At 30.9% G+C, this 12316-nt stretch overlaps 2 protein-coding genes across 2 annotated transcripts; both read left to right on the top strand.

The window, feature by feature from the left end:
- The first annotated feature begins 2602 nt into the window (after nucleotides 1-2602).
- Nucleotides 2603-4175, top strand: LOC137931069 (cuticle protein 7-like). The gene is made up of 4 exons (XM_068774470.1): nucleotides 2603-2637; nucleotides 3128-3304; nucleotides 3781-3947; nucleotides 4022-4175. Exons 1-4 carry the CDS (start codon nucleotides 2626-2628, stop codon nucleotides 4086-4088), a joined length of 423 nt encoding a protein of 140 aa, XP_068630571.1. The 5' UTR covers nucleotides 2603-2625; the 3' UTR covers nucleotides 4089-4175.
- A 4316-nt stretch (nucleotides 4176-8491) lies between these two features.
- On the top strand, nucleotides 8492-10171 carry LOC137931068 (cuticle protein 7-like). The gene is made up of 4 exons (XM_068774469.1): nucleotides 8492-8524; nucleotides 8685-8876; nucleotides 9543-9709; nucleotides 10084-10171. Exons 1-4 carry the CDS (start codon nucleotides 8513-8515, stop codon nucleotides 10148-10150), a joined length of 438 nt encoding a protein of 145 aa, XP_068630570.1. The 5' UTR covers nucleotides 8492-8512; the 3' UTR covers nucleotides 10151-10171.
- Nucleotides 10172-12316: the final 2145 nt, after the last annotated feature.

Here is a 12316-nt window from a genome sequence, read left to right as displayed (position 1 = left end):
GCTTTTACACCTTTCCCTAAACTTTATAAAATTTGTAGTAACTCTTTTATGGGTAACTCGACACTTTACAGTTATTTTATAATATTATTTTCTAACGCAATAGAATATTAAATTTATTTAGTCACTATTAAATATGTTTTAAAAAATAACTACTTTTATAATTCTTTTTTTATTGTGTTATTGCTCCGAAAATATTACTAAGAAACATTGTTTAAGTCAATGACATGTTATTCGTACTTTTTTCTCATTGTCAACTCTGTACGATAGTATAATATACTCCCTTATATCGTAACACAATTGTTATGAATTAAATTTATGAATTTTACCCAACAAAAACTTGTTTAAAGATCCAAATAATATAATAGGAACATTTAGACGGTAACTCTTGGGAAGGACTACGTGTACTTTGCTCTTTAACTTGCTTTGCTTTTGTATTAGGGATATTGTGAAACGTATAATAAAAAAAACTGGGTTACGTTCATTGTGATAATACTTTGTCGATTAGAATTATCGTAGGTTTAAGTTGGAGGATTCAATTATAGGAGGCTAAACCTGATTATAGTTTCTATTAAATTGAGTTCTTCTGACATTCGCCTTATGACGGAAACAATTGGTTACTGTAAATGGTGCCAAGTGAATAAAAGTATGATTAAATGAAATAAATAAAGGAACATAATATATTCTCAAATTGAATAGTAAAATCATTAAAATTTTAATATTTCATTAAAGTTGCCTATTTACCTTAATACCGTTGATCGTAACAAAATTTTGCAATATTTTCATCGACAGCAAAATAGGAAATATTATTGATTTGGTATTTTTAAGTTAACCATACCGTTATTAATAAGCTTCATAGCTATTCATAAAATCAATTTTAGTTATTTTTAATTTTGGCAACATAGTTACCATCCATTTCCTTTTCCTCTACTTCTATAACTGATGTCTATTAAATATCACTAAGTATATTTTGGTACGGAACGAAAAAAAACCATCTATAGCATCGTTTTAAGGACATCTAGTATTATTATTAATAAGCAAAAATCTGGGTTCTCGTTTTATTTAGTTCATCACACTGATTTAATCAAAGAAGTAAAACTATTTCTTAAGCGAATCGTTTAATATGAAAAGCAAAATAACCTATATTTTACTTCCGCTAGACTGTCAAGCAAAATTTAGACTCTATTATTATATTAGGCATTCCGATTTGTGTTCAAGAAAAATGTTGCTTCAAATAAATAAATTTAAATATCGCCGAGATTCCCAGCGACTTTTATCTTCGCTTGAGTTACTGATGAGAACGAAACTAACCGGGAAGGAGATCAAACCTAAATGTAGCAACGCATATATGAGCTTGCAGGTACATGTGCAAGCAAAAGAGGTAGCGAGGGCGGCAGCCTTGGAGACGAAGACTAAGCCAATCTATGACAGGGTGCCCCTCTCGCATGCTTAGAGCCTGCATGTGCAATGGACATTGGAGGGCTGGCAGGAGCATTACTCGGAGGACAAAATCGCCAAAGTAAAGTAGGCGTGCCTGCCTTATGTTCGGATGACCTACAGTGCTAGTGCGCGATTATCCAATCACACTACTTCAAAGATACATCACATGCTCACCGGGCACGAAGGCCCAGGGCTTGCGCTCCCGAGGAGGACAGAGAGCCGTTACACTTATTACTAGACTATCCGAAGTACGAACGGCGCAGGGGTGACTTGAAGTCAGAAATTGTGAGAAGGTTAGATCATGGCCAGCTGTCGAAGACCATCGCTGAGGAAAAACTTAGAGCGCCACTTCTCGCTTTCAAAGAGCGTATAATGAAAAATGTTCTGGCCAGGAACGGGAGCACGAGGATTCCTGGTGGAAGTAAGGCGCCGGCTGCTGCCGGATCATCAGGAGCTGCTAAATAAGTTTGAATAATATAAATAAGAAAGTTAAAATCAATATAACTTAAATAGATAATAAAGTAGTAAACAAGATAGTAAGTTAATTTTATATAAAATAGTATCTGAATTAATTTGCTACGCTATCACGCTAAATGACTTATGATAATTATGGTATCAAAATTAAGGTTTATATAAAACGATGACAAGAGTTAAAATTAAGGGTATTTGATAAAGGAATAAGGAATATAAGAAAGAAAAAAAATGTGAGATAATATAGGTCTCTGCCGTTTAAAAATAAAGGCGACCAATAATAAAAAAAAATCAAGTAAAAAGTTTAAATATTGTTTTCTTTTGTTTTTATATTGTATAAGGAAGCAAATATAAATACTTCGTGCAAATCTGAACAAATCTGAAAAATAAAAAAGAAAAAAAAATCTGAGTGAACCGGTTTTTTTTGGGTGGGCGCGTACCACCTTAGTCTTCATCGACACTTTCCATCTGGTGAGATAAAAGCCATTACATCTACGTAAAAAAATTACCAATAACATGTTATATTTTTACTACTCTCTTAATACATTATATAGAATAATTTCACGTTCTTGACATGTGTGACAAAAATCAATTATACAAAGTCAAGGTTTACTTACGCCCCACCGTACAATAGCGCTTGCTAATTTCTATATAAAAGTATATCACCCGACTGTTGACAACAATTCGAAAACTAGCTACGTCGAGTTACCATTCATAATGTTCGCCACTGTAAGTACCACCATAAATTTGAATTTAGAATACAAACGAAGTATTTGCTGAAGAGATTTCATGTATATGCAGGATGATTAATTATAATTATCAAAGCTTAAAAGGCGTGAATGTATAACTTTACGAATTATCCAAAAATCAATGATTTGGAAAATAATAATGTAAACATAATGTTAATAAAGAAAGATAAAATGTTTTAAAATTTCGTCTTAGTACATATTAAAATATATTATGGTTTACTATCTATCCCTACAGACTTTGTGTAACCAGAGGTTATTAACCCGTCAGAAACCAATACTAAAGTACTTAATTTAAAGTGATGACTTTAAACGGAGTGAATAGAAATAGAATTAACATTTTTAAAACTTTCAGATGTATTTTGAATCACCACGTGTAATTACAATAATATGTAAATAAGTATAACATTGGTTTTAATTTATTGACAAACAATCCAAAAATACCGCTTGTTAACAAAAATCATATTTTTTAGATCGTAACCCTTGGAGTTCTTTTGGCGACCGCCAATGCAGGTTATTATGGGCACGGACACGCCGTATCTTCACAAAGTATTGTAAGACATGATGCAAGTTATCCTACGATCCATGCTGCTCCACTAGCTTATGCTGGACATTATGTCCCTGAACACTACAATGGACATAACGAACATGTAAGTATCATCATCATTTCAGCCATAGGAAATTTACCGCAGGACTTTGGCCATCCACATAGATTTCCAATAAGGCCCTTAAAAAGCTGCCTATGTCTTTCATTTTACGTCGACCTTAGCAATGTCATCTGTACAGTATCTTTTATTTCAGTTTCATTGTGAATATGGTCATTTACAATAAAAATTTGTTCCACTTTATACCCTCGCATTTAATATATATGAATAAAATCTTTATCTTCTTAATTAAAAATTTATCAACGTGCATACAACATATTTAAAACCTTAAGATTACTAAACAAGATAAACGTTAAATTTTTCTGTAAGATTGAATCTATACTACTATAAACCATCATTGACTGAAACCCATGGGCGGGTGGAATCTCACAGTGTTTAACCGAAAAGTTATACTATAAATTTTGACAAAAGGTAACAATGCAGTCTATGAAGAGTAACTTATATAAGTAATTTAATTACAGGCGTATCCCAAGTACGACTTTGCATACTCTGTGGCAGACCCACACACCGGAGACCACAAGTCACAGCATGAGAGTCGTGACGGAGATGCCGTACATGGTTCTTACTCTTTGGTACAACCTGACGGTTCCGTTCGCACGGTAGACTACAGCGCCGACGATCACAGCGGGTATTTATATTTACTTTTCATACATTTTTTTTCCAAATTATTTTGGTTTTCATTTATAAAATAATTGTTTACAGATTCAATGCCGTCGTTCACAACACAGCACCACTTGTCCACGCTATCCCAGCATATCATCATTATTAAGCAGATGCTTCATAAATGTTTATATTCATAAAATACCTTTTATTTATTTAAACTTTATTTAAAAATCTGTAGAATAAAATTATAAAGTAAATTGACACAATTTTGTCTTAATTTAAACTGCGTCTAAAAAAAATCTGCAATGCAAATTTGATGTAAAAATACTATGATCCTTATGTGTAGTCCTTATAGTGCTGTTGCACAAAAGATTTAATTTGAATATAGAAACATAGCTCGAAGTCGTGTTTCGCACTTAAATCAATAGCCTATCTTATGAAGCTTAACGCCGGAGCTTTAGAAACGAGCTTGTTATCACACGTCTCTCGTACAAGATGATTGGTTGTAGGTTTAAAAGCAAAAAAAAAAAGTCAATTTGTAATTATAACATGTTAGCAAATAGCTTTAAAGCTTCTACATCTACATCTAAACAAATATAAGTACAGTTTTTATACAGAAATGAATAAGAAAGTTACAATGATTTATTTTTTCTATTCGAATGTATCACGCTAGTAACTTCTGGCAGTACTAACATATTTCATTAAAGAAGTTTTCAATTTCAATTTGTACAAATTCTACTGGGTCGGACTGTAAACAATAATTATTTATAAAATGTAGTAATTCAAATTTTACAAACTCTTTTTCTTAATTATTATTACACTGTTTATTATTTCTGACTAATTAATAGCTTATTATGGTACACACAAAGGTTACAGTGTTAGTACAACTCTTTCTTTTTATCACTAAATTTAAGATACAAAAAAAATACAATATTTCCCTTGTCCTAACAACGTTCTTAACTTGCAAAAGGAATTTTCATACGGATTTATATTGGAGATTGCCTTAAGGCAACATGATATTACAGAAGCGTTCTTATAAAAAGTAATCATTTTAGATTTTTGCTACGTATACTTGTTTACAATTTTAAGGCCACGTTATCATGTTAGCAGCGATGACACTTGATAAAAACGTATTTCTTCTTTATCTTTTCAACGATAGACGTCTGCTGTAAGGTATAGGCTTCTCCCAAAGATATCCCGCAACCTTAACTATGTCGCCACTGTGTGATATTTGCAACAAATTTTAACCTCAACTTAAAATATAACTATTACCAGTAAGGAAACTATATCGGCAGTTTAAGTTTACTTGTATGTTACCAATGTAATATCGGACAATTGCCTTCATATTGTTAAATTATTTACTAAGTACAGGAAATAAAAATTATAACACATTTTACAACATTCTTTGGCCATGTGTTAAATAAGGAAATCAGTTACAACTTCCATTGTACTTTAAGAATGTTAGATTATATTTCTGGTGTTTGTTAAGGAATTGCAAAAATTTTCACATTAAAACCAAATATCCTTTACACCACACACCTATGTCTGCGTGAAAAACGTAATCTATTTTCAAAAGACTACTAAAAGCTTCTCTGCTAGTTACTGAAGATAAAATACTAATTTTATCTTCAAAATTTTATTATGTACATATCGTGTTTAACTATTTAAATTATATATTATTCATAGTTATTATGATATGATACATTTACTTAGTTAAGTGTTTTGTAGTTTAATATAAGTGAATGAAACAGATTTCAAAACTTAACTAAAAACTTAATAATCGCCCGCTCTATTTTCCTTGCTGTAGAAGTCTATCCAATGGTCATATAGAAAAAATGTTCCGGTGATAAGATCGCCGTTTATACTGCTTATTTTAACCTATTTTGTGTGTTTCGTCATCGTCGATTCAGCCCATAGACGGCTACTGCAAGGCAAAAACCTTGCCCAAATATATCATTAGAGGGAATGCTGTGTGGTAAAATTGTACGTCGAGGATGCAACTGCCCATCCTCGGGGAATTTCTTTGTTAGCAGTTGCAATCATATATGATAATTGCACAGAGTGTGAAATATATAAGGCGTGCCATTGAAAGGAACAAAACGCAATAAATAAATAGAAAATAGATAAAAAAATAAAAAAGGATAAAATAGACCCAAAGTAATAAAACTGTGATAGAGAATAATTATAGGATAAGTAATAATAATGTAAAATAAAAATGTATAATAAAAAAATGTAAAATGAAAAATGTAATAACAAAAGAGGAAAGAATGAAAGATTGAACAGAGCAAAAGAGAAAGATAGAAGAACTGTAGCATGAAAGCTAGATAATAGACCGAAAGAGACAATAAAGTACGAAAGAAGAGAAAGAAAATAAAAAACTATGTGAAAAAATAAATTGCAAATAAAGTCCCTGTCCCACCATAAATAGAGGGGTACGAGAGGCCCCCAATAGCGGGGGTCATCAAAAAAAATAAGGCTGTATCCCAGGAAACGAACTGACCTCTACCGCTGGGCTATCACTGGTTACTGCTCAAATCTTTATGTGGTTAAAATAATTGAGTTAAAATCATCGAAGAGATGTAAAAAATATTTTGTAAATGATTAGTTAACAAAGTAATAAAGACAAACAAATAAGTAATTTAAAGTAATAAGACACATGTCTAGGATATTTAAGATGCGTTTCAGTTTTTAAACATTACGTTAGAGAACAAAAATAGGTAAAATATAATCATTTTTTTATGGCAGAAAATCGATAAGAAATCAAATACGGACGAGCCCTTATATTTCATCCACCGTGTATTCTAATGTTTTTCTTATTTCATAGTACGCGCATATCATTGTAATATTGTTACAGATGTTTTCATCTTTTAAACAATTATTATTGAGGTTATGTATTCGAGCAGTTATATCACACAAATGTAAATTGTAACTATAGTTTGTTAAAACACGTAAAGTTTACCGTGTTCACTTTTCACATGTTAATACGATATTACCGAGTCATCTATTAGTTGATTTCTAAAATCGTCGCAATCACTGCTTCAAAAATATCAAAGCAACGACTCTGCCGAGAACTCGATTCCACGCCCAACGTTATACCTTATTAACTCACATAACTGTTAGGTTATAAATTACAGTAAAAAGAACATCTGGTAAAGAAACAATAGCTTTGATTCAGTTTGAAGGCGATCCCTCTAAAACCCATATTTATTCATTATTATTCTACATATTTATTATTGTTTCTTCTCAATATGTGGAACATTTAGAACTAACGGAAACTTAATTTTATGCTGTCGAATATAAATGGCTGAATGTATCCTTTAATAAACTACTCCTTTAATAAACTATTTTGACTTTGTCTGTCCCACTGCTGCGAATCGCACTTTTGATATTCCTTTCGCTTGCAATACAAATCACTGTTCTATTTTATACGTAGACTCCGACCCTATGTACATGGTTTTTTAGTTATTTATATTGTTTTCGTCTGTTTAATTTATTAATCAATAACTGGTGGTAATTAATCCAGAAATAAAATAAGCGCAATCAAATTAAAGCAAATTACGTTACTTCTTTTAACGGAGAAAGATAATTCGTGATCGAAGCAAAGGACCATTTATTAATTAAATACAATAAATAGGTTAAGTACAATATATCCACAACTTCAGTTTTTAATGTAATAATAATATTAATTTCCATGATAACAAAATCAATTACAAATGTGAACTTAAATTACATACTTTAACATTACGTACATTTAACACAGAAATTAATGTAAATTAATTGGCTTTATCGCAATGAACATTAAGAAGATTCTTATTACAAGATTTCTTAGAAATGCATGTTTTTGTTACCACTTCCCTTACTTCTGTCGCAAATCCGAGTATGTCACTATTAATGCATTGGGTGTCGAAATTAGCTACTAAAAAGAGATTTCCTATTGCCAAAATCTCGTCATAGAAATAAATAAAGATGTAAGCGAAGTAAATACATGTAAAAATACGTACATCAAAGACAAAATGAAAGACAGTTTATATTTATGTTTATTATATAAACTGTCGTGCAGTATTTATGTATATGTAGCATTTATGTTATTTTTATGTTATAATATTTAAGAATCTCTCAGAACAAATCTGATGTCAAATATGATCTTAAGTTAATGTAACGTTAACTGTGTCTCTACACTTGTTTTTTTCGCCACTGAAAAAAATAAAGGATACGATATATTTTTACGGTAATTTTTTTTTACGAGTTAAAGGACTCGTTTAGGAACAAACATTTACGGTACTATGTGTATAACCTGATACAAAAGGTACACAAAAATGTTTTAGCTACATAACATAAATAGTTGATAGTTTCGTTTTACACGCACCACAAAAATTACAATCATGGTTAAAGGTAATAGAGATCAATACCGTGACACATATTACGTCGCCTAACGGGGTTAATCACGTTTGTCTACAGTCATTGTTATACCGAGGTCCATGGTTCGCCGTCAGCCCCACTTGTTCCAATTGGGTGTTAACTCATATAAAAACCACGGTCAGTTTCGGTTGACATCAATCAACTGACAACTTTAAAGTACAAGCAAGCAAAATGTTCGGCAAAGTGAGTTCATCTTTTGACATATTACATTTGTATACGATGTAGTGTCTGTAATAAAATTTGTTTAAATTCCACATCGTCATCTGACATGATACTATTGCGAAAAATTAATTATGTAAAAATTTGTGTGTGAAAAAAATTACATAATTTTATTTATTTTTAGGTATTAACTCTTGGTGCGATACTGGCAGTCGCCAAAGCCGGCCTTTACCATGGCTTAGGACACGCAGTTTCATCACAAAGTATAATTCGACACGACGGGCACGCCACCCCAGTTCTCCAAGCTCATTATTCTCCGTTAGAATATTCTGGTCATTACACCGGCCCTGCCTCGTACGATGACCACGATTATTACGTACGTATTCCACCGACATTTTCGGTGATTTACCATCGTTCATTTTAGCCATAAGACATCCTCTGCTAGACATGCTGCACTCCTAAATTTCCACATTTATACTTATGTCAATAAACTGACCATGTTATTTTTAAATCTATTTTTAAATTCTTTCGTAGTATGTATCTAACAAAGTAACATTTCACAGGTTTTAATCTGTCGATTACAATACATCTTAATTTCGAAATTACTCTCTCTGTCTGTGCAGATTGATTATCAAATTTTCGAGTAGGACAGGAGAGAAATGGTCTACAACCAGCGTCTGTGCAGATTGGTTGATATAATTACGTAAATTATGCCGAATTATGGATATTTTCTTAATAAAATTTAGACATCAATTAGGCAGTTATCTCCCTTATAGTCTACCAAGTCATACATATTCTGTTGCCTGTGCTACTGTATAAGTACGTACTACGACACCCTTAATTAAGAAATGTAAATAATAATTCATAATAATACCGTTCACATTTAAGAGAAATAAAAAGTACACCGATAAAAATAATAGATATAAAGAATTTTGAAATTTAAAGCATAGGCATAATAAAAAATTGACAATAGTAAACACATTCAAATATTTATTTTTCAAACAAGAAATCTGCAATTAAAAATTTTCACTAATTACTACAGGCACATCCGAAATACGATTTCGCTTATTCTGTGGCTGATCCTCATACCGGTGACCACAAGTCCCAGCACGAAAGTCGTGACGGCGACGCCGTGCATGGCTACTATTCATTGGTACAACCTGACGGATCAGTTCGCAAAGTCGTTTACTCCGCCGACGACCACACTGGGTAAGTTAACACCGCCGGTTTTTTATATTTATTTTATAAATAAATCGGTCAATAAAATCTCGCGGTTTATTTTGATACCAATAAATATATAAGAGCCTAAAAGAGACAAAAATATTTTTTTGTCAAAAGAATCTTAACTTGAGAGCTTATTATTATTTATGATATGATTATCAGTTTACACACGAAAAACAATTTATGAACTAATTTTTAATTGTAATAAACTTAGTTTATAATTCTGTCCGTAAATACATTACTGTAGCCTATACAAAGCTAAATATATATGCTTTTAAAATATATATGTTGAGTGCTATTATTATTATTATTCACAAACTTAATACTATACAATATATTTCTTTAACTCTATTATTTTTCAGATTTAATGCTGTTGTTCACAACTCTGTGCCTTCCGTGCATCCCCTGCAGGCTTATCATCATTACTAATCAATTCAAAGTAATATAAATAATTTATTAAACAATATGTAAATATAGACATATCTTTTAATTCTTAACCCACAATCAACATTCGTAAAAAATCGTAACAACCGAATCGAGTGGATCTGTTTTAACAACATTTCAACTCTCAAAAGCAGTTACAGTAAAACATAAATAATCACATAACATATCAATGATTTTTTTATGTGTATAATGATTGTCTAGTGACAAGTAAAGAATTTCCCTATCGCTTTCATAGCAATAATATATTAACGAAATTAAATAAAAAAGTTTCCAAAAAAAAAGACAACAAATAAAAAGTAAAATAGGAAAAAGTAAAAAAAAACTATTTGAGCGTCAATTTCTTGGATGGTCCTTTCTTATTGTAAATATACAAGCAATGGACTCATAATTAACAAATATGAGTTATTTAACAAAATTTTCTTTTGTTAAATAATTATAATAATTAAGCTACAAAAAAATCAGGCTGTAAAAATTACAGACTTAAACAAAAGATTTGAGGCACGACTCAGACATAAATCACTTGAAAGCAGGCTCGGTGTATTTGTAACAGTAAACAAACAAATATAGTTCCTTTAACGCACGATTAGTTCCAATAATTTGCCGCTTTAGAGTTAATGCTTTTGAATAAAACAGCTACAAAATAAGGGCCAAGATTACCAGCGTTTATTTGCTTTACGCCTGTTAAAATAATTGGCGCCTGTTAATTGATTGTTTGTGTGAAAAAAAATTTTCACACGTCGTTATTTTTAGTTACAACATATTATTACATAGTATACAGTAGATGCAAAATAAATACAACGTTTCAAAATCGTGCGAAAGTATAAACTTGTGTGTAAAAAGATGTAATATATATGAATTTCTACTGATGTATTTTTAATAAAAATCAAACTATCCGGATTTCCTAACTGACAGTATATGAAACGATATTTAAAACAGTCTGATTAATAACAGTTTTATGCAGGAATTTCCTCTCCGAATTCTTTGTTCATCTACAAAAATCTACTCCCAACACCTTGGGACATGGAATTAGTCAACAGGCCACGTTTGGTTAACTGTAAGTTATATACGATATTAAATACCTATTACTATTAGTAAATACTAAACAAAGAAAAAAATTACTCACGTTCACACATATATATCTTTTTATTTCTAAAATTTACTAACATTTTTACTAGAATTGTCGTAGTTACAGTAAACATTTTAAAAAGGAATAAACATCTAAAGTCACAAAAAGTTTTTATAAGTTATTTACAAAACGGGTCGAGAGCTAATACAGAAATTGGGTCTGTATTGAATAAATTTGAATTTAGGCTCCCTTATAGATATAGCCGAAATCCAGCGCTTTTCGACAACGTCAACTAGGTTGGCAGTCCACCTTTCAGGTAAGCGCGTCTACCGATCCATGGACTCATCATCACTAATGCGACTTATGTAACCTGCCTACTGCCGAATCACATTCTTGATTCTATCTTGTTCCCAATTAATACTATTTCAATAAGAATTGTGATTACAATTATGATTACAATTAACAAAAGAAGACCAATAAACCATTTTGCTGACTTATTTTATTAAACTGTTAGAACGTTCTAACTCTGCCGAGTAACCTTTTTAGATACATTTAAGTCAGCTAATAATGCGTAAAAGGCCAGTAATTCGTTATGCGGTTAACTAAGAAATATCACGAACTCGTTTCCTTAGCTCAGTCGCTGTCAATATTCAATATTTTTTAAATGATGAGTTAACCACTTTTTGACTATACTTTTTGTTAACTATAATATTACGTAAAATTTTCAAAATAATTGAAATACATTATTAATTAAAATAAACGTATAATAAATACTCGCTCAATTTAAGGTTCACAAATGGTGTAACATCATACAATTTTTAATGTAATATTGTTTTTATTGGTTATATTTGTCATATTTGTAAGTGAAATTAATGTTTAACCATAATAATTTTAATAATGAATAAGTCCAATTATTTTGTTCTTTATAACATATTTATTTTTTTATAATAAGTACGACTTACACTTCACTGATAACAGTATTCTAACTTTCAACCACAAGGACAGTTGTAATACTTATCATTTAATAAAAAATAGTTTTAAGTGTGGATTAGATTTTTATGTATTCTTTTTAAAAGTCTCTAGAA

This window comes from Battus philenor, unplaced genomic scaffold (genome assembly GCF_028537555.1).
Source record: "Battus philenor isolate CCGP_79_NKW_IND1 unplaced genomic scaffold, ilBatPhil1.0.hap1 SCAF_7, whole genome shotgun sequence".
Taxonomy (NCBI): Eukaryota; Metazoa; Arthropoda; class Insecta; order Lepidoptera; family Papilionidae; genus Battus; species Battus philenor.
The sequence above is the reverse complement of the archived record's forward strand: the minus strand, read 5'-3'. Positions and strand labels throughout refer to the sequence as shown.

Excerpts from the sequence above, each read along its gene's own strand:
- LOC137931069 (XM_068774470.1), top strand. Across the intron at positions 3,305-3,780 it reads ACAATGGACATAACGAACAT|GCGTATCCCAAGTACGACTT; the intron begins GTAAGTATCATC and ends ATTTAATTACAG. Across the intron at positions 3,948-4,021 it reads AGCGCCGACGATCACAGCGG|ATTCAATGCCGTCGTTCACA; the intron begins GTATTTATATTT and ends AATTGTTTACAG.
- LOC137931068 (XM_068774469.1), top strand. Across the intron at positions 8,877-9,542 it reads ACGATGACCACGATTATTAC|GCACATCCGAAATACGATTT; the intron begins GTACGTATTCCA and ends TAATTACTACAG. Across the intron at positions 9,710-10,083 it reads TCCGCCGACGACCACACTGG|ATTTAATGCTGTTGTTCACA; the intron begins GTAAGTTAACAC and ends ATTATTTTTCAG.